The sequence below is a fragment of the Henckelia pumila genome, chromosome 2 (assembly GCF_033568475.1).
Source record: "Henckelia pumila isolate YLH828 chromosome 2, ASM3356847v2, whole genome shotgun sequence".
Lineage (NCBI taxonomy): Eukaryota > Viridiplantae > Streptophyta > Magnoliopsida > Lamiales > Gesneriaceae > Henckelia > Henckelia pumila.
The window spans coordinates 158571178-158592764 of record NC_133121.1 but is presented as its reverse complement, the minus strand read 5'-3'; the positions used below and the strand labels follow the sequence as shown (position 1 = coordinate 158592764).

The 21587-nt window shown below is 36.0% G+C and overlaps 2 protein-coding genes across 2 annotated transcripts; both read right to left on the bottom strand.

Annotated features, from left to right (window-relative positions):
- Positions 1-4783: 4783 nt before the first annotated feature.
- LOC140881275 (uncharacterized) lies at positions 4784-12199 on the bottom strand. The gene is made up of 8 exons (XM_073286457.1): positions 11821-12199; positions 10996-11063; positions 10326-10392; positions 10050-10198; positions 9885-9955; positions 9707-9775; positions 5451-5551; positions 4784-5320 (listed from the first exon to the last, which is right to left on the bottom strand). Exons 1-8 carry the CDS (start codon positions 12088-12090, stop codon positions 5027-5029), a joined length of 1089 nt encoding a protein of 362 aa, XP_073142558.1. The 5' UTR covers positions 12091-12199; the 3' UTR covers positions 4784-5026.
- Positions 12200-18373: 6174 nt separating this feature from the next.
- LOC140878778 (uncharacterized) lies at positions 18374-19003 on the bottom strand. The gene is made up of 2 exons (XM_073282397.1): positions 18806-19003; positions 18374-18712 (listed from the first exon to the last, which is right to left on the bottom strand). The coding sequence occupies exons 1-2, from the start codon at positions 19001-19003 to the stop codon at positions 18374-18376; spliced, it is 537 nt and encodes a 178-aa protein (XP_073138498.1).
- Between the last annotated feature and the right edge of the window lie 2584 nt (positions 19004-21587).

Genomic DNA, 21587 nt, shown 5'->3' with positions numbered 1-21587 from the left:
TCGTCAGATATAAGCCTATCCCGATGAACATAACAGATCAAAGGGATATGAGAATGATTATCAAGGAACATTTGGACCTTGGTTTAATCAAAGAAGCAGTTTCACCATATAGCATCCCATGTTTTCTGGTTAGAAATCATGGTGAAATAAAGAGGGAAACTCAGACTAGTTATTAACTACCAAGGTATTAATAAAATCCTAGAGTTTGATGGGTACTTCATACTAAGTAGAGAACACCTAATTAGCTGTGTACGAAATGCTAGAGTGTTCTCAAAATTTGATTGTAAGTCTGGATTTTACCAGATTCGAATGGAAGAAGGAAGTAAGAAATTCATAGCCTTCTCTACTCCACAAGGACACTATATTTGGGAAGTTATGCCTATGGGATTAGCTAATGCACCCCAGATATTTCAAAGAAAGATGGATAACCTTTTTAAAGATTATTTCAACTTTATGTTTGTTTATATTGATGATATTCTTATGGCATCAAAAAATATAGACGAACACGTTAAACACTTAGAGATTTTCTCTAAAATTTGTAAACAAGAAGGACTGGTTTTATCTGAAAAGAAAGAAGTAATAGCAACAAGGAAAATTGAATTCCTCGGTATTGAGATTGATGAAACTGGAATAATTCTACAACCCCATATTGTGAAAAAGGTAAAGAATTTTCCAGATAAACTCAAAGATGTAAAACAACTCCAGAGTTTTCTTGGAGTAGTTAATTTTCCAGGGATGTTCATTAACAATCTAGCAATGTACAGAAAGGTGTTCAGTCCTTTGTTAAAAAAGGATGCTAGGTTTATATGGATCGATGACCATACTAAAGGGGTAAACCAATTAAAAGAGATATGTAAGAATCTCCCAAAAATGGCTATACCCGTAGATGAAGATGATCTGGTATTATTTACGGATGCCAGTGACGATTGGTCGGCAGCAGTCCTTACCAAGATCACTCCAGATGGGGAAATACCATGCAAATACTGTAGCGGTTTTTTTTCAGAATCTGAGGCCATTAGATGACATATCAACGAGAAGGAATTTTATGCAGTTAAAAGGGCTTTTGAAAAATGGCCATTATTTTTACTTGCTAAAAAATTCACTCTGAATGTTGATAACACCCAGGTAAAAGCTTTCCTAAAAAATAAGATTGAATCTAAACCTGAGAAAGCTAGGTTATTAAGATGGCAAGCATTATGTCAAAATTATATTTTTGATATTGTTATTATTAAATCTCATGAAAATATTCTTGCAAATTTCTTAACAAGAGATGGAAGGCAGTGACGTGGATTCCATCATGAAAATGCAGAGGCATCTCAGGGAATACCTTGGGTTGCTTCAAAACGAGTTCAACCAGTTAGCCATTAATGCTGAAATGGCCGGCAGGTTACAACAAGCTGATCGGATCAAAGTATCTAATCGAATTACAGGATGTATGCAAGCTCAAACACAACTATGGGCTGCTATTCAAGGGCCAATTGTGAAGGCTATAGAAAAATCATTGGTTTCTCATAAACAAGATATGCTAAAACCATTGGTTTTACAAGAACAAGAAGTACAACCACCGGTTGTGAAACAAGATGTTGAGGAATCCAAAACTCAAAAAACAAGTGCTAATCTATCATCAGCCTTTGATGATCTGGATGAAGCAACAATTGATGAGGATAACTCATCAAGTCAACCCTCCGCCTCTGGGGTAAAAGAGGAAGAGATCAATCTTATGCCCAACACTGACAAGGGCAAATCTAAGATTGATACTAATCCATTTATTATTTCTCCATTCCAGTTTTATCAACAAAGGTGGGAGAAATTGAATACAAGGAGTGAAATCAACCCGAACACTTGCAGGGTTGATGTTGCACGAATATATCCAAGGGTTTGGCTAAAAAACAATGTCAATCCTAAAGATGTAAAAATCTGGTATAAATTTAGGGCTTTCGCCTCAGTTTATACAACGTCACCAAGCTTTCCGGAGATATCACAGTTACCAAAATGGATCCAGGAAGCAGTCCAAGAAACATGGGCAAATAATGATCATTTGTCCAGAGGAGATGTGCTTGAGTTATACTTTTTTAGTGCAGCTCCAGAACCAACAGTGAAAGGATCACACGAACCCTTTCATTTCATCAAACTGAGGAGACCTGATATAAACAGTCATAAATTTATCAAGGATCCTAAAACTGAAGAAATACCCTTGGTTGTCCACTTTCGGGGAAAATGAGATCTCAACCAAAAGGGCATGGGGTATTTGGGTCTGTCTTACTAAGATGGACAAAGTCAAGTTTCCATTCAAATTTTATCAGAATTCTGTGAATGGATCGTTCCTGTTGAACACAATGACAGGAAAAACTACAGCATTTACGGAAGAACTCTTTGAAAAGAAGAGAAACCTTTTGTGGAACAGCAAGCTGCCAGGGAGTAAAAAAACTCGCCGAAAATTTTGTAACATGACTCATATTGGACGATGGTCAGAGAATATCTACCCAGAATGCCCAAATCAGAAGGAGCCAGAATTTGGAAAAACCTTTAGACCCCGAACGGATCGAAAGGATTTTTCCGAGACAAGCAAAGGTGAAAAAGGACCACCGAAGATGCGTTTTCACAGGGGCCTACTTCAAAAGCAAAAGATGCCCCGACAACAATAAAGCAGACATGTGAGGAGAATAAAGCCAAAAGAAAGTGGCAGGCATGTGATTCCTCCACTAGTAAAAGATGCCATCAATAATGACATAAAAAATTCCAGACAGCTGCCTCCTCCACTAGTAAAAGATGCCATCAATAATGGCATAAAGAAATACAAGACAGCTGTTTGATTCCCTGAATTTTCTCGGTGAAACGAGTGGAACTACAACTATAAATACAGGCATTTGAGGAAGCTGAAGATATCGATCATTCCCTTCAGTTTTCATAAAAATAAATTGTTGTAATATTTCTCTTTCTATTGTATTAAGTTTTCTTTTATGTATTTCAAGAACAAGGCTACTATGAGTAGCTAAACAAGTTGTCTTCTCCTCTTCAAAGGAGTTGATTTATGTAATAATATTATGTCTGAATAAATTTCCTAAATCTCTCGTTCTTCATGCTCATATTTTATAATTAAATTTATATACCATACGCCTTAAGGTAGAAAACGAATTAAGGCTGTGCTGGGTGTCGTTGAAGGAGCTTGTGCAGAAACCATCTGTTGCGACTGCGTGGTTGGGGTGTGAGGAGCACTTCGTAAAACTCGGCAGGTATGACCCGACGACATTATGGTCAAAGAGGTATTTAAATTCAATTTATCTTACGAAAGCATGTTGGACCCTTAATCCGGAGTATATCGCTGGAAACCTTGCGTAACTGATAGCCTTGCATGGCCGGGACTGGTTCGATAGGTATAACAAAGCCACGTACAAAGGATAAGTTTTATTTAATTTTTAATTCAAAAATGGGGACCACTAGGGAGTGAAAATAAAAAAAAGGGTGGGTAGGGAGTTAAGTTAAAGAGAAGTTTGGTAGTGGGGAGTTTAAAATAATTTGCCCTTATTTGAGCTTTAAAAAGACCAATTTGGGAATATACTTGAAAAGTTGAGGACCAAATCGAGCCGCTTGAAAGATGAGATAAATCGAGATTGAGACGGACTAAAACAAAAAAAAAATGATTCTAAAATATAGACTTTATTTAAAAAGAAACTTTATATACATATACATTTTTTTTTGAAACTATATACATATAGTTTTAAAATATGCTTAAATCAAGAGCATCCATAATATAAAAAATTATGGTACTTACAAGCAGAGCATTATGACTAAAATATGCGCTAGGACTGTGTTTGGTACATAGGATAAGACACAGATTATAACATTTTCTGCCATTTGTCTCGTTTTCTGAAGGAAGCAGGATAACATTGGGCCCGTCACTAAATTTCTGTGTGCGTTGGAAAAGGCCGGAAAAATTAACTCAAGTGGCAGCAGGTATTAGGAAACCCGTATGCTACGGTGTATGTGACAAGTATATGCAATTACCATTTTATCCCTTGCCCTAATTTTTAAACCCATTTATCTTCCCCACAACACTTTTGTGATGGCTGAGAGGAAACTCAAGAAGATTTTCTTTCAAGGCGGCCTAGGGTAAATCGAAGATTTGATATAAAATGTCTCCGAACCCGATACCGAAGACTCATCACCACCATCACCATCACCATCATCTGGGGCATTGTGTTTTTTCTTCACTTCTCCTCTCAAATCTTCGTAGAGGGAGTAAAGGGATTCATATTGCTTGTGAAAATCTTGAATGAGTTGTGTTGCTTCTGACTTTTTCCTCATCTTTGCTTATTTGATGCCATTACCTATATTTTTTGTCAGCCTCGAAATATCTTCATTGTTTCCTCAATCGGGTATTTCAGAGAGAAGGATGTGATTCACATGAAACACCTTCGAGCTCGGCGAATCAGATGAAGGTGTGTTGCTTCGGACTTTTTCCTCATCTTTGCTTATTTGATGCCATTACCTATATTTTTTGTCAGCCTCGAAATATCTTCATTGTTTCCTCAATCGAGTATTTCAGAGAGAAGGATGTGATTCACATGAAACACCTTCGAGCTCGGTGAATCAGATGAAGGAGAATAGGAATGATTCGGCGCCTAGCTAATAGCTATCGCTTTATTCAGGCGGAATGGAAATTCCCAAATACGACAATGGGTAAATATTACTTGTAATAATGAGGAAGAAGCATGGGTAATTTCGTAATGAAAAAATACACATTAATTTATCAAGCAAATAAAAAACGTACCAAACAATTTATGTCTTGTAATCAGTACATAACTATCCATAAAATAATCCACCAACTTACCTATCTTTTACTTATCCTATCACCCTTATCAAACCAAGCCCAAATTTCTCCAGCAAACATCTCACTATAGACAAAACAATTCTTCACATATTTGAGGTATTTACTGAAGTCGTATATGTATAAAAACGAATCAAGATCACAAAAAAGCACCCTTCCTATTTCCATCCAACAAAGTGAAGAATAACGTGTGGATAATTAGTGACGATCTATAGGGGTGAAAGACACAGATTTCGTTTTCGAAACCCAGTACCCCACAAATATAGAGATACAAAATGAAACAAAAGATAAGAGAATAGCAAATCCAGCAGCAGCGTCCCATGAACTTCCACTCAGTACTTTGGATTGTGCCGAGACACCTGGAGTGATGTCCATCGGTATCCAGTCGCAGCCTATAGTATAATGATCAGAACCGTGCCATGGGATTCCATCAGACGAGTACCAAAAGGCTGCAGAAAATTTGCTAGATAGCCCAATACTGAATTGTGCGTCCTGCATTTTGAAAATATTTAAGACCAGCATGATGCAAAAACTAAAATCAGTAAGATGAGAAATACCCTGCTATGAATTTTAAGAGCATCATCGGTAGATATACAGAGACTAACACAAAAGGTACACGAACCTGCTGAAGGCGATCCATGGTTCTGAATGGTCGAGAGAATTCAAAGTAGTATGTGCCTTTTTCACCAGATGATGAATATGGGCTGTCATCCTCAATAAACCCTGCGAGTAAATAACATTTTTTAGTTAAGGATCCAGATGAGTATATCTATCCCTCATAAGAGAATTGTCATTTAACTTTTCATGTCAATCAAAAGTAAATTACAACACAGAAACTCTACAACGGAAACAAAAATATACGATCATCGTGACTAACATTCAGAAATCTGAACTTTTTAAGAGCCTGGGAAAGAGACACGAGTCCAAGAGAAATAGTTATATGAACTCTTGGAGAGCACTTGTGCCAAACAACTGAAATTAGACCAGAAAAACCACAGCAACAATGCAACACAGCTGCCAACTCCTAAAAGAAATGCATTTTCTTGTTCCCATTGATTACATTGAAAAATAGAATAATCTATATAAGATAGTGTGTCGATGGAGGACAATGTTTTTAATTGTGAATTGGCAAAACTAGCCCTTCATATGTGTAAAACATAAGGCATCCCGTGGTGTTTGCGCAAATTTTGAGATTGCAACGCGGGCGTGCCGGGTGTCGAATAGAAACAACACCAACTTGACTGTTGAGCTAACTTCTACAAATCAAACGACGATGAACTCCTAATTTGATTGTTGGTTCTAATCTACTCAGCTAATAATTCACCGAAAACAAAGGAAAATGACACCGAAAATTGCAGAAATTAATTCCTGACACGAGACACAAAACCATAACGTTGATGAAAATTAATGCTGAAAACTAGGCAAAGAAACTGAAATTGCTTGAACTACAGCTATTGAATTTTGCAGTGTGTTTTGAGTGTTGAGATGTCCTCTCATCTCTAGTTCTTTCTTTTCTTTTGCTTTTGGGGAGTTCCCTCACTTCCTGAAACTATCCAAGATCTCTCACTACTATCTCCTTCGCTTTCTGTATCTGACTTGATGCCCCGAGAAGGGCCCGGGTCTCCTTGAACTCTGGCGGGGAAAGAGAGGCAAAGGAGAGGCCTGCCAGGAGCTGGTCCCGGGAGGACAAATATATACCCCGCCTTAACATCCACTTCCACCCCATGCATGCAACAACCCGGGAAGCCTATCAAGGCTACTACAGACTCACACAAGCCTGGGCTCGTACACTTGGCCAGGCCGAGGCTGAGACGTGGGCCACGTCCCTGCACAGTGGCCACTACTCGAGTATCCCATGATGATCACCGACCTTGGTACCCTATAAATACCCTGAGCAGAGGTAAAATTAGAGAATAAGGTGATCATCACTATGACCAACAATCAAAATTAATGGTAAAACATTGAAGAGTCTTAATTCTTATAGATTGACGATGATGAAGGGATTTGAAAATCATGAGATAGACAATTTGAAGAAATTAAAGTACATGAAATATTATGCTTGTAAGTTCAAGTTATTTTATTATTGGACTTGATTATTATGTAATTTAGTTGAAAGCCTATTTTGTTATTTTAAGAGCCTCAATTTAGTATATTTAGTTTAATTTTAGGACTTATTTGATTAATATTTGATATGAGCCAAGATTACCATATTTAAAGCTCATATAACTACTTAATATATGTTTTCTAGCATAAGTATGCATTATAGGCGAGATTCAAGTCCAAGGAGATCAAGATGCATGAAGGCAAAGAAGATCACATGTTTTAAAGTCTAGAATTTTCGAATTTAAAGTCTTTATAATTTTGAATTTTTAGGCATTGAGTTTTAAGTTGTTTGAGTTATTAACTAGAATAAGTTATTGAGTATAGTCCAAGTTATCTTGTACAAGGTAACCTAGTCTTACAAGGAAGCCTATAGTCCTAGTAGGCTAGTACAACCAGGAAGCTTATAGTCTACCTTGTCTATATATATATTACATCATTGCAAGACAATATATATATGTTTTCGATATTAAAATTTCGAAATTTTCAAGTTATTTTTTAAAACTTGTGCACACTCGTGTGTTTTTTTTAAAAATACTTATCAAATTTTTACTTTGTGGCGTTTGTCGGTTGCCTTCAATTGGTTTGCCAATGACAAATTCGTTGGAGGATCAATTGCTTTAATTGTGTTATTTTCGTAATTCTTTTTGCTAGATCTTTTGAGTCTAGAGATGAGAAATACGATCTCGAGTCAAAGATAAGGACGTTTTTCCGCGTGAATTCTTGTTGTTTGTGGAATCAAGGGCACGTGGTTGATATGCTAGTATTTGCGTTTCTCATGTTTACAGGAATCATATCAGAGGAGGCCAATTCATTCTCACAAACACTCTTAATACTCATTTTCTTGAGCATTTTCTTTCTCTTTACGTGAATATTTCACTGACTTGAGCGTCGGAGTCGTGTTTCCGACGTCCAACTAACATTTTCTTGTTTGAGTGCGTGCAGACCTTCTGACCTAGGCTCACTTTACCAGGCCAAGAGTACCCAGGCTCATCCCAAATCTGAACCCTAACCTCTCATTCTTTGTCTCCCCATTAAATCCTTTCATCCAATAAACTTCCTGCTGCCGCGGTTTACATTACATCCGTTCATCGGACTGAATCCCATCGTCACTCGCTCGCTACGGTCTGCACGCTCTGAGCCATTGAGCAGCTTCCTCATGCGATCCAGCTTCTTGACGCCCGCTCATTTTTTTCGTACTTTGCCAACTGTCACGCAGACGCCAACACCACTCGCCGCCCCGTCTGTCACTTTTGTCGATTACCAGACACCATGGATGCTGCGTCTGTTACCCAAACTAGAAACCATGGCCTAGCGCTCATGTCTACATCGCAGGCTGTGATCACTATTTCTTTGACCACCATCACCACTGATGTTCCTCTTCACATATCACCACTTTGGCTTCCTACAGTGTCGACCACTGTCGATGGCAGGCTTCAAGCCATGGGTAATTTCCACACCCTTTTTCTTTTGAACTTTGGAGTCCTTATGATTGTTTATCCGTATCGATTTTACATGGTGGACTACTTGAATCCTTCTGAAGATGAGGTATGAAAGAATATCTTGGAGACTTCAAGGAGAAGATATACCCGCTGAACCATCGAGAATATATTGATAAAGTTTTGGAAAATAGGAAGAAAAGAATAGCACTTGTATTTCATCATAGCACATCTCAACAACCACAAAAACAAAATTGTAATTGGTTACTCAAGGCTTTACGACATCCAGGTTATAATTTGTTCTGAAATTTCTATTAAGAATATTATTAAAGATATATTTACCTGTTTTATAGAAGTTTCCAACATAGTACTAAATCTAGCAATAAATAAGGAGGATGTGGTACTCTTTCAACTTGTATGCTAACTTAAAAAAGACTATGTACTAGGAATTTACATTTCCACTTTGGAAGTTCTTGTCGAATTTCATTATTTTGGTAATAAAAGTTTATTCCACTCTGTAATGTGAGGATGCATGGTTTTTTAGACTTTGATCTAAACTACCGAGCTACATAATCTATATTTTCAGCTCCATATTAAATTTCCAAGTCTTTGTTCATGCATTATACCTTCAGATAAATATATCACTACTTTGATCAAGTATTAATTATAAAATCATCTATATCTATACTTTTAGCACTTTTATATTGAACATCAATGAATGCTTCTCAAACTAAATATTAGCAACATTTTTGTTATCATTATATACTTTTACTCTCGCTTTATGATTAATATATTTTGGTAAAGATATGCTTTTCCAACCTATCGATATGACATGTATAGTAGCAACTCTCTTATATTAACTTCAAATATAGATTCACATTGTTCTGTATGTTATGCTTATAGTCACTGTTAACTTTAAAATATAATATCTATTATATTTTATTCTTTGCACACGCATCACACGTATTTCATGCTAGTGTGTACTAAAGAGGGGTGATTATTGTTAATGATTAATGATGGTCCAGACTATGATTTGTGTGCAGATTTGTTTCGGAAGATTTTTCTGGCTACGAGGGCCCGAAAAGACGAACGAACCTTGTGATAGGACACCAGATATTTTCTTCATGGAGCCTCCCTAATGCTCGAGTTTGGGACTACGAAAATATGGGAAAATATAAAGAGTGAAACATGAATGAAAGGCATTTTCAGAAAATAACTTTCCAACAATGCGGAAAATGAATACTACCATAATAGTTTTTTTATGTTAGTTACCATTCCACGCAAGTTCTTCCAGAAAACCAAAGATAAACATGTTTTCAAAGGCTAAGAAATCACTTACCCATATGGGTAGTAAAACTGCTGTGCCACCATGATGCTTTCCAGTTATTTAGTACAGTAGAAGCATTTTCTGTAAAGTGAATTATTTGAATATTTTTATTACATGATCTTTTACACGTGCAAAATTGCATATTGAAGAAAATTTAAGCAATGATGAAGAAAGAGAATCGTGTAAGTACCAGAGGCGCCGCCACGACCATCAATGTTTCGGCAGTGTGGGTTCCATGAATACATATCAACCAAACCAAACCTATTCAAGTAACCAAAACTGAGTCATAACTAACAACCACTAGCTCGTGATCTCCAAGAACAGTGATTCAAATAAAAATCTTCATGATAATTACCCTCCACTTTTGCTGTTCACATTGGTTAACTCCTCGCCGTATAGCCTTCCTGGGATAGAATTTCCTATGGAGAAATGCATGATGTCAACTTCATGGCCACGACAACTCGTGCTATTGCAAGTATCTGGTGATTCTTTACACCCGCCCATCTTATATAGAGGGAAAAAAAAAACTTTTTTGAAACAATATGATGAATGGAGACAGGAAAAGAAAATATCACTGGGTGGCTGAATAAAATTGCAACAAACAAACTTTTAAGTTTACATAACGACTTACATTATGATAGGTGGCGTCATCACCAATTTGAAACATCAAGGCTACAGATGGGCATTTATTGTCGTCTCTGCATGATTTGAAACCCAAAAAAACAAGGCATGCAATATGACAATAAAAAGGGAATGGATTTAATAAGGGTAAAAAAACTCTATGTTTACTTATTTATTGAAAGATAAAATTGCAAGACGAAATTAGAAGATCCAAAACATTTGTTTATGGTCAGCATATGTTGTCCTTGGAGACTGAACGGCAAGTCATTGGAAGCTTGGTAGCATTCGATACTGGTTCTCCTTGGCTAAAACATAGCTGATATTTTCCAAACATTTGACAACCAAACACCCACCCCCCCCCCCCCCCTTCAACGCGGTGCATTAAAACCATCTTAAGTTATGGAAACGAGTTCTTGAAAACATTTAAGCGGATGTGACAATGAAACAATCAGCACTTTGATCAATTGATGTTCCAGGGCAAAGACAAACTGTCCTGTCACAAGATACTGTCTCACAAAAACAAACTACAGCTCCATAATTAACTATCATAGCAAATTCAAACATGATAAGTTGCATTGGACCATTAAACCTTTTCACAAAAAGACATAGTAAAAGATTAAACACAATCCAAGTAATGTAAAGATAGAAATTTCCATTTTTCTCGTCAATGAAAAACTTACCCTTTTTTGTACACGTAATCTCCATCAACTTGCAACATGAAGTACATATTCGTCCCATCATGCAAAGCCTATTTATCATTCATCACTGACAAAATCAATCCATAACCCAAAGAGCCACACGAGTATGGGGAAACTGCTAGCGGTCCCAACATGATCATAATTTTTTTGAAATGCAAATAAAACCACTTCAAATTCTCAATCTCGTGGATTCTTCGTAACTCAAAGCAGTCTATTTTCCGTTACAGCTGTTTCAGTTATTGAATTAGATACATCAGCTAGTTTCTTTCTTCATCCTTAAATTTAAAGGTATGAATTGACGTGCATATTGTTCATCATTTGACAAGATTTAATATTGCTCCCACATTTCACATGATGGTAAAACCATCTTCTTTTTAGAAAGTTTACTTGTTCCATTTTTGGAAATTACTTGAATCCTTGAATCTGGTGTATCTTTGTCCTTTGATCATCAAGTCTATATGTACATTAAAAAAAATTATATGTATCTTGTATTGATTTTGGCAGTAAACCTCCAGCTAAAGCCATGTTCTTTCATTAACAAATCAATAATACACAATCGGAACAATATTACGAATTGTCATGTGCAAAGTCCTATCTAAATCTTTGTACATTAAAAAAGATCAGTCCTATCAAGTCTATATGTAAATTAAAAAATTATATGTATCTTGTATTTATTTTGGCAGTAAACCCAATATTATTCTTCCAGCTAAAGCCATGTTCTTTCAATAACAAATCAATAATATACAATCGCAGCAATATTACGAATTGTCGCGTGATAAGTCCTATCTAAATCTTTGTTCAGCGTACCTTAACACTCATTTTTCCAGATTTGTACTCCTTATCCTCATCCGGGTCAAGAGCTGGGCGAAGCGGGAACTCGAACCCGTCAACATCAGCCCAATCCTCGGCGTTCCCATCGAGGGTAGCGATTCCGGGCCGGAATTGGGCCACTATTCGGGCCTCCTCGTCGGCATCGCAATCCCACTCGCCAGAATCTTGATGCGCCGCCGCCAACTGCGCAAAGCTCGATATTGCAAGGCAGCCCACGAAGAATTGAATAACAAATGGAAGCGCCATGAGGAGCGGCGGCTGCGGAGGAGATTTTGCAGATAACCAGCTGGATTCGGAGCTCAGCCGCCGCCAAATGGAGAAAAGACTGTTCGTAACCTACGATAGGTACGATTCTAACAACGTAAAGCGCAAAATTAGCATTTTGTTCTCGTAAGTTGGCTTTTTTTTTTTTTTTGGGTGTTTGACTTGTTTTAGAAAAGATGTCGTAACTTGATTTTTTTTTTTATTTCTATATGTTGACTTGTTTTGGTTTTGGTCTTGTAAATTAATTTATTTTTTGGTTTTCGTTCTGTATGTTATCATGTTTTAAAATTTAGAAGTTGATCTCTAATTATTTTTGTAATAAATATTTTTTATTCTTTCATGTTTTATTTGCTTATTGGTTTGAGATAATTACAACTAACTAATAAAAAAATATTTTTTTACGCTTAAACTTTTTTTAATCTAAATAATTTAATAAAATCTAAAATATGTTAATTTAATGTATTAAATGTAACATACTTTTGTTCTTTTAAAAAGTAACAAACAAACATTCATTTATATCGTTCTCAATAACTTCGATTTTTTTATTTATTTGGCACTAAATGTTCGCCCACTTAGCACCTATTAATGATCATATAAATAAGTTCCAATCTAAATTAACAAAATTAGCTAAAAAAACTAAAAATATATTTAAAGCATGCTTTCGTTCTTTTAAAAAGTAACACTCTAATATATTTTTTTATCGTTCTCAACTATGGTTGACTTTTTTTGTTCCACTTTTCTTGAAAGCAGAGCTTTTTAGGTATGTTTCACTTTTATCACGTTTGATCGCCGCTTAAGCGTGCTTTTTAGAACACTGCAAATAAGAAAAATTTTGCTGCTCCCTCTAGTTTCGGCGACGGAGGAAAAATACAAAAAAAAAAAACCAAGTTTTTGTACCTTTTAGAACATAATTATTATTTTAAAAAATAATTAGAAGGTCAACATCTAAATTTTAAACCTAATTTATTTAATTATAAAATCATAAAAAAATATTTAATATAAAAGTTTAAGCGGTGAAATTGGAAAGTCAACATCTAAATTTTAAATTTAATTTATTATTTTAAAATAAAAAATATAGGAGCTTATTCTAACTTAACCGAGCTTAATTTGGTCAAAACCGTATCTTTTCCATGACCAAAATAAAAAAAAACAAGTCAACTAATAGGATCAAATCCAAAAAAAATCCAAATTTCTGTACTTTTTTTTTTCAAAACATAACTTTGTATAGGACCAAAATCAAAAAGTAAGTCAACCTATAGGACCAAAACCAAAACAATCAACATGTAGGACTAAATCCAAAATAAAAACAAAGTTACAGGATCTTTTCCAAAACAAGCCAATATACAGGACCAAAACCAAAATGAAGTCAACATACAGGACTGAAATGCTAATTTTCCCAAGCTTTAAGGGTGTACTTGAGAAATTAAATCAAATAATATGTTATAAAATTATTATTGTTAAAGAAGAGAAAAGAACGAGACAATGCCATAGAAAAAATACTATGAGTGAAATTAATTGATTTTTCCAATTATACATGTCTATTTAGAGTTTTTTTTTGGAAGATGTACTTCGAATTCTGAACAATACAAAATCAATAATGAACAAGTCGAGGCGAGATAATCTCTTTATCCGCAAGACGAAATTGCCCGTTTAACAGTGCTCAACGTTGGCGGCAATCGTCTCTAAGATACAACGACTTTGTGAACGAGATATATCAGCACAGAAAATATCTCGAACTTTAACGAACTAAAATAAGCAAAACTTTCTTTGAGAGAGTGTAGAGAGAAATTCTATGCAGAGAATCTCAAATCTGATGTTTCACGTTATCAGATTTCAAAGTAGTTCTTTTTGTGTTTATAACAGTCATATATATATATATACTATGACTCCAAAGAACACGTTTTATGGTCTAAAGATGCAACCCATGATAGAAAAAGCCCAAAAAAAGACGTACCTTTTCGAACACAGACGGCGCGCCCGAGCGATAATTTTTTACCGCTCGGGTGGCCAACTTTAGGCAACCTTTCTGTCCCACATGTGGGGAGCTGCGCTCGAGCGGTAAAATTTTACAGCTCGGGCGGCCAAACATCTGTTCCGCAAGTGAGGGCTGCGCTCGGGCGGTAATAAATATTATTTTAACTAAATTTTATTTAAAAAGAATAATAGGATCATAAGACCCCACCCCACCTCATCGCACCGCGCCGGCCGCGCGCGTATGTTTGTTGTATCGATTAGCGTCTTGCCCCTTTACAAAATATCCGGTGCCCTAAGGGCCCAATCTCATAATCCAAAGTTGGATTATATAAGGTGAAAATTACATTGGAGTTGCTCCAATGTGGGACAAGTCTTTTCCTATTTTCCCTCCAATTTTTTTCATCAAATTCAAATTTTTCCAACACTTGGGACAAGTCTTTCAAGCCCATTTCAAACCATTTCTTCCTACAATTCATTCAATATTTTCCAACAATCCCTCACATGAATGAATTTTACGTATGTTAGCATTCTCACTAGAAAGTCTTTCTGAGTTATTGTTACATCAGGATAGGTAGCTTGTGGCTTTGAACCTACCTTAATATACTACATGATTTACTAGTTGCATATTGACGCGATGTCTTGAACTAGTCAACCGTTTATGTAAAACAAGTCAATAGTATTTACATAACAATACTCTAACAAATTTTGTTCTCACGTTGTGTCCATTTCGGCCCTGGACCATATCTTAGATTCATAAGTGTTTCAATCAAAGCGGTCAATACTTTGCACTTATATAAGTGGTCTCCTATCAAGAGTATCCTGCGTTACTCTACCTTATAGGTATAGAAATCATTAAAAAAAAATGTAACCTGACCACATGTTTCAGGTATTATCTACTTGGATGTTCTAGGAATGAACGAGTAAATAGTCCAAGTACTCTAACTAATATTTATAACTTAGTTGTCCCATTGAACCAAAGTTTTGGGATCTTCAATTCTCAAGGTTGGGTTACAGCTATAAATATTTTATTTTGTGGATTTTAAATTCATTCCTCTTAGTAGTTTGTACATTTGATCTCTATTTATACTTTTTGTAAGCGGATCCGCAAGGTTTTTCTTTGACTTCACATAATCCACTGAAATAACCCCATTCGAGATCAATTGTCTTATGGTATTGTGTTTTCGACGAATATGTCGAGATTTACCATTGGACATAATACTTTGTGTTCTTCCTATTTCCGAGTGACTGTCACAATGAATAGTAATGGAAGACACCGGTTTATTCCAACAAGGAATATTTTCTAGAAAGTTTCGAAGCCACTCGACTTCTTCACCAGCTTTATCTAAAGCAATAAACTCAGATTCCATGGTCGATCGAGCTATACATGTTTGTTTAGAGGATCTCAATGACATCACTCCTCCACCAATTGTGAACACATATCCACTAGTAGACTTAGAGTCTTTCGTGTCAGAAATCCAATTTGCATCACAATATCCTTCTAGGACCGCAGGATATTTTGTATACACAATTCCATAACTTGAAGTGTATTTCAAATATCCAAGCACTCTCATTAGTGCTTTCCAATTATCCTCACTTGGATTACTTGTGAATCGACTTAACTTATTTACGGTATATGCAAGATCAGGACGGGTACAGTTAGTTAAGTACATTAAACTTCCTATCGTCCTCGCATATTCCCCTTGTGAAACAGGTTCTTCTCTATTTTTGGCTAAATGTGTACCCAATTCCATAGGTGTTCTAGCCGAAGGACAATTTGTGGCATTAAATTGTTCAAGAACCGTTTCTACATAATGGATTTGTGATAAAATAATTCCAGCAGATGTTCTAGAGACTTTAATCCCTAGAATAATATCACACAATCCCAAATCCTTCATGTCAAAATGTTGTCTCAACATTTTATTTGTTTTCATAATTAATTCATGGTTGCTTCCCATAATTAACATGTCATCTACATAAAGGCAAACAATTACATATGCATTTGTAGTACCTTTAATATAGACACATTTGTCACATTCATTGATTTTGAAACCATTTGACAACATTGCAGTGTCAAACTTTTGATGCCACTACTTAGGTGCTTGTTTAAGTCCATACAAGGACTTGACAAGTTTACACACCTTTTGTTCTTTCTCGGGTACAATAAACCCTTCTGGTTGTTTTATATATATTTCTTCTTCCAACTCTTCATTCAAAAATGCAGTTTTAACATCCATTTGGTGAATCTCAAGATCATGCAATGCAGCAATAGCTATGAGAACATGAATGGATGTTATTCTAGAAACTGGAGAGTAGGTATCGAAGAAATCATATCCTTCCTTTTGTCTAAAATCTTGAACCACTAGTCGAGCTTTATATTTATCTATAGATTCATCTTCATTATATTTCCTTTTAAGGATCCACTTGGATCCCAAAGTTTTACATCCCGAATAAAGATCAACCAACTCCCATGTATGATTATGCATGATGGAATCTATTTCATTTTGTATGGCTTCATTCCAAAATGGATCCTCAGGATTTGATAATGCTTCTTGAAGAGTTCTTGGTTCATTATCTAACATATATGTTAGAAAATCCGGACCAAAAGACTTTTCAACTCTAGCTCGCTTGCTTCGTCTTGGTTCAACAATGTTTTGTGGAGTTTCAGTTATGTTATCATGATTATCATCACAAGTTCGCTTGTTCGAACTTATTTCTTTCTTTTCTTTACAAGAAAATATATCTTCAAAGAACACATCATTCCTTGACTCCATTATTGTGCCTTCTTTTATATCAAAAATTGCTGACTTATGCACTAAAAATTGATATGCACTACTATTGTATGCATAACCAATAAATATGCAGTCAACTGTTTTAGGCCCAATTTTTATTTGTTTTGGCTTAGGTACTTCTACTTTAGCCAAATACCCCCACACTTTGAGGTATTGGTAAGAAGGTTTACGATATTTCCACTGTTCATACGGTGTTTCATCTTTCTCTTTGATTGGTATCTTATTTAGAATGTGAGTTACTGAGAGAATCGCTTCACCCCACATATTTTGAGGTAAGCCAGAATTTATTAACGACACGTTCATCATTTCCTTTAAGGTTCGATTCTTGCGTTCTGTGGGACTGTCGTTTGATGAATGATGCCCGAAGTTGAGCAAAATTCTTCAAAAATAGCCACATATTCTCCACCTCGATCACTTCAAATCATTTTAATCTTTGAACTTCGTTGATTTTCAATCTCAGTCTTATATTTCTTGAAAGCTTAGATTGCTTCATCTTTGCTTTTCAATAAATATACATAACAAAATCTGGTGCAATCATCAATGAATGTTATAAAGTACTTATTTTCACCTCGTGTTTGTACCATTTTTAAATCACATACATCAGTATGTATTAATTCAAGTAGTGTAGTATATATTTTTCGTGACATTATGAAATTGAGCTTTTGCCATTTTTGCTTCAACACAAATCTCACATTTGTTTTGTGGATTTCTTTTAAACGTAGGTATTACATTTAAATTTGCAAATCTTTGCAACGTATTGAAGTTAACATGTCCTAATCGTTTATGCCATAAATCATAACTTTAAGTCAAGTAAGCAGAACCAACAATTTTATTCTTCACGTTAGGGCAGATAACATTCATTACATTTAACATAAAAGACCACTATCTTGGTACCCTTTACCAACAAATACACCAGATTTGGTTAATACAAATTTATCAGATTCAAAAACCATTCTAAATACTGTCTTGCTCAAAAGAGAACCCGAAACTAAGTTCTTTCAAATTTATGGCACATGCAGCACATTCTTGAGTGTCACCTCTTTGCCCGAGGTCATTTTCAACACCACGTTTCCTACTCCAACAACTTTAGACGTTGCGAAGTTTCCCATGAACAGATTTTGATCACCAACGGTGGCATAGGTGCAATACATATCTTTTTCGGTACAAACATGGCTCGTAGAGCCGGTATCGATCCACCATCCTCTTGGATCATCCACCATGTTGGTCTCACAAATAACAACACTAAGATCAATATCAGAAATTTCTAAAGGCACATACCTTTGTTCAACCATGTTTTCCTGCTTTTGCTTTTGATTTTTATTGTTTTTCCTTGGAAGTCGACAGTCCTTTGCCATGTGATTTGGTTTGCCACAGTTGTAGCAACTTTCTTGGAATTTCTTTACTTTTCCCTTTTGCTTTCCATCATGGGGGTGCTTCCTCTTGTGACTCGTACTTGATTCTGCCAGATTTGATCTACCCTCGGTTTCCATCATCTTTTTATGTTACTTAGTCTCGGTGTTTCTGTTATCCTCCTCGATGCGAAGTCTCACAATAAGGTCTTCAAGTTTTAACTCCTTACGTTTGTGCTTAAGGTAGTTCTTGAAGTCCTTCCAATGTGGCGGCAACTTCTCAATGATAGACGCAACTTGGAATGGTTCATTGATTTCCATCCCTTCGGCCAACAAGTCATGCAAGATAATCTGTATCTCTTGCACTTGACTCATCACAGTTTTTGAGTCTATCATCTTGAAGTCCAGAAATTTTCCAACCAAAAACTTCTTTATGCCTGCATCTTCAATTTTGTATTTCTTTTCCAAGGAATCCCAGAGTTCCTTGACAGTCTTGACAGAGAAGTAGACATATTAGAGAGTGTCATCAAGGCCATTCAAGATGTAGTTTCTGCACAGGAAATCGTTGTGGTTCCATGCATCAACAGCGGTCCTCCTTTGGGTGTCAGAATCGCCTTCAACGACGACAGGGGGATCCTCCTTGAGAAATCTGGACAAATTGAATGTGGTCAAATAGAAGAGCATTTTCTGCTGCCAACGTTTGAAGTCGGCACAAGAAAAATTTGGCGGCTTTTCTCCATGTGCGGGGGCGAAAGAGAGCGGAGTGAATGAAACGGTAGACATATTCAGAATCCGAGAAATACAAAATTTTGTCTTGCGATTGTTTGGAAGATATACTCCGAATTCTGAACAATACAACATCAACAATAGCAGCAGCAACAATGAACAAGTCGAGGCGAGAGAATCTCTCTATCCGCAAGACGAAATTGCCCGTTTAACAGTGCTAAACGTTGGCGGCAATCGTCTCTAAGATACAACGACTTTGCGAACGAGATATATCAGCACAAAAAATATCTCTAACTTCAGCGAACTAAAATAAGCAAAACTTTCTTTGAGAGAGAGTGAGGAGGAATGCTTTGCAGAGAATCTCAAATCTGATGTTTCACGTTATCAGATTTCAAAGTAGTTCTTTTTGCGTTTATAACAGTCATATATATATATATATACTATGACTCCAAAGAACACGTTTTATGGTCTAAGGATGCAACCCATGATAGAAAAAGCCCAAAAAGAGACGTACCTTTTTGGAACACAGACGTCGCGCTTAAGCGGTATTTACCGCTCGGGCGGCCAACTTTAGGCAACCTTTTCTGTCCCGAATGTGGGGAGCTGCGCTCGAGCGGTAAAATTTTACCGCTCGGGCGGCCAAACATCTGTCCCGCAGGTGAGGGCTGTGCTCGGGCAGTAATTTTTGTCAGCTCAAGAGCACACAATAAAATAATAATAAAAACTATTTTAACTAAATTTTATCCAAAAAGAATAATAGGATCATAAGACCCCACCCCACCGCACCGCGCCGGCCAACCGCGCGCGCGTGTGTTTGTTGCATCGATTAGCGTCTTGCCCCTTTACAAAACATCCGGTGCCCTAAGGGCCCAATCCCATAATCCAATGTTGGATTATATAAGGTGAAAATTACATTGGAGTTGCTCCAATGTGGGACAAGTCTTTTTCTCTTTTTCCTCCAATTCATTTCACCAAATTCAAATTTTTCCAATACTTGGGACAAGCCTTTCAAGCCTATTTCAAACCATTTTTTCCTACAATTCATTCAATATTTTCCAATAGAGTTAATGGGCTTAAATCCCTCTTTCTAATATCTCAATTGGATTCAGTCCCCCTGTGATTTTTTTTGTCTGCACTACCTGATCATTTTAATTTTTTTATAACTCCCTAAACTGAAAAAATACTATTTTATCCCCGCTTCCTTAAAAAATATCTTAATTGCTTTTGTTACCCCTCCAATCGAGCAACAGATATTAGAGCTGCGAAAACTCACATTACTCGAGCAACAGACATTAGAGATGGGACAGTGCTGGGAGAACTCACATTTACTCAAGAAACAGACATCATAGCAACAACACTCCGACGAAGCAAGTGTAAGATCAACTTTACACTGGGTTTTCAAATATTATAGTGAGTTGATTATCTCCGGTAAATAACCGACTGCTACGAATTTTTTTGTTGTTTAGTGGTTTGATTTCTTGGTTTTATGTTGTTTATAGTATATTTCTGTGATTCAGGGCAAAAATGTTGTTTAATGGTTCGATTTCTAGGTTTTTTGATTGCTACAAAAAAAATTTTGTTTAGTGGTTCGATTTCTAGGTTTTATGTTTTGTAGATTATATTTCTTTGTTTTAAGGAAAAAATTTCATGAATTTGTCCGACTATGAGACTATTGGAAATTTTTACTTGAAATTAGTGTTAGATTTTGGTTTACAAAGTTGTAATTATGTTATTTGCACGATTGTGACAATTAAGAAAATTATTTGTTGTATTTGTACATGTGTGAAATTTTCTTCTATTTTGCTCCCAAATTTATGTTGTTGGTGCGTTGAATTATAGTTTAGGATCTGGTTTGAAATTTTTTATTATTTCAAAATTTTAGTTGTATTGATGTATTGGTTTCGAGTAATTATGTCAAATTCATCTGTATGAATTTGAAATAATGAATTTCTAAGTTCCTGTTTTAATTTGATAAGATAATTGGTGAATATGTATGTGTTTTGTATCAGAATGACACGGAAAAGGAAAAACAGTGATGACCCTACTGTTGGTATTGTATCAAGAGGAAAAGAAGCATTTTCATGATGTTCGCCAGCATATTTTTTAGGCGTGATGGAAAAATTAGTTCCAAAACTAAGTGAAAGGCAAATGGGGATGTTAAAGGCTACACCACTTGAATCTTAGCTGAAGATTCCCAACCTTTCCATCGACACTTGTAGAATTGATTCAATTCTTAAAATATTCGAAGTAGAAGTCTCAAAATTCCGCTTTGTCTCAAGTGTGATGGTTCCATTCACTTCACCGGAGTTCTCTATCGTCATAGGGTTGCCTAGTGTTGGGCAACATGTTAACCTTGATTTGAAAATGGGATCAAAGTTTGTTGGTCGTCATTTTGGATAAAAAAAAATGGTTACTATTAAAAGGGAAATGATAAAAGCAAAACTTTTGAAATTAGTTGATGACAATTCGGACATTGGTGTGGATGATTTTATTAGGTTTAATATTTTATTAATTTTTAACACAATTATTTTTCCTATTAGTAACTATGTTACACCAAGGTTTATTTTTCCGTACTTGGATGATTTGGATACTTTCTTTGACTATGGTTGGAGGGATGCCGCTTTTAGATTCTTGCGTGAAG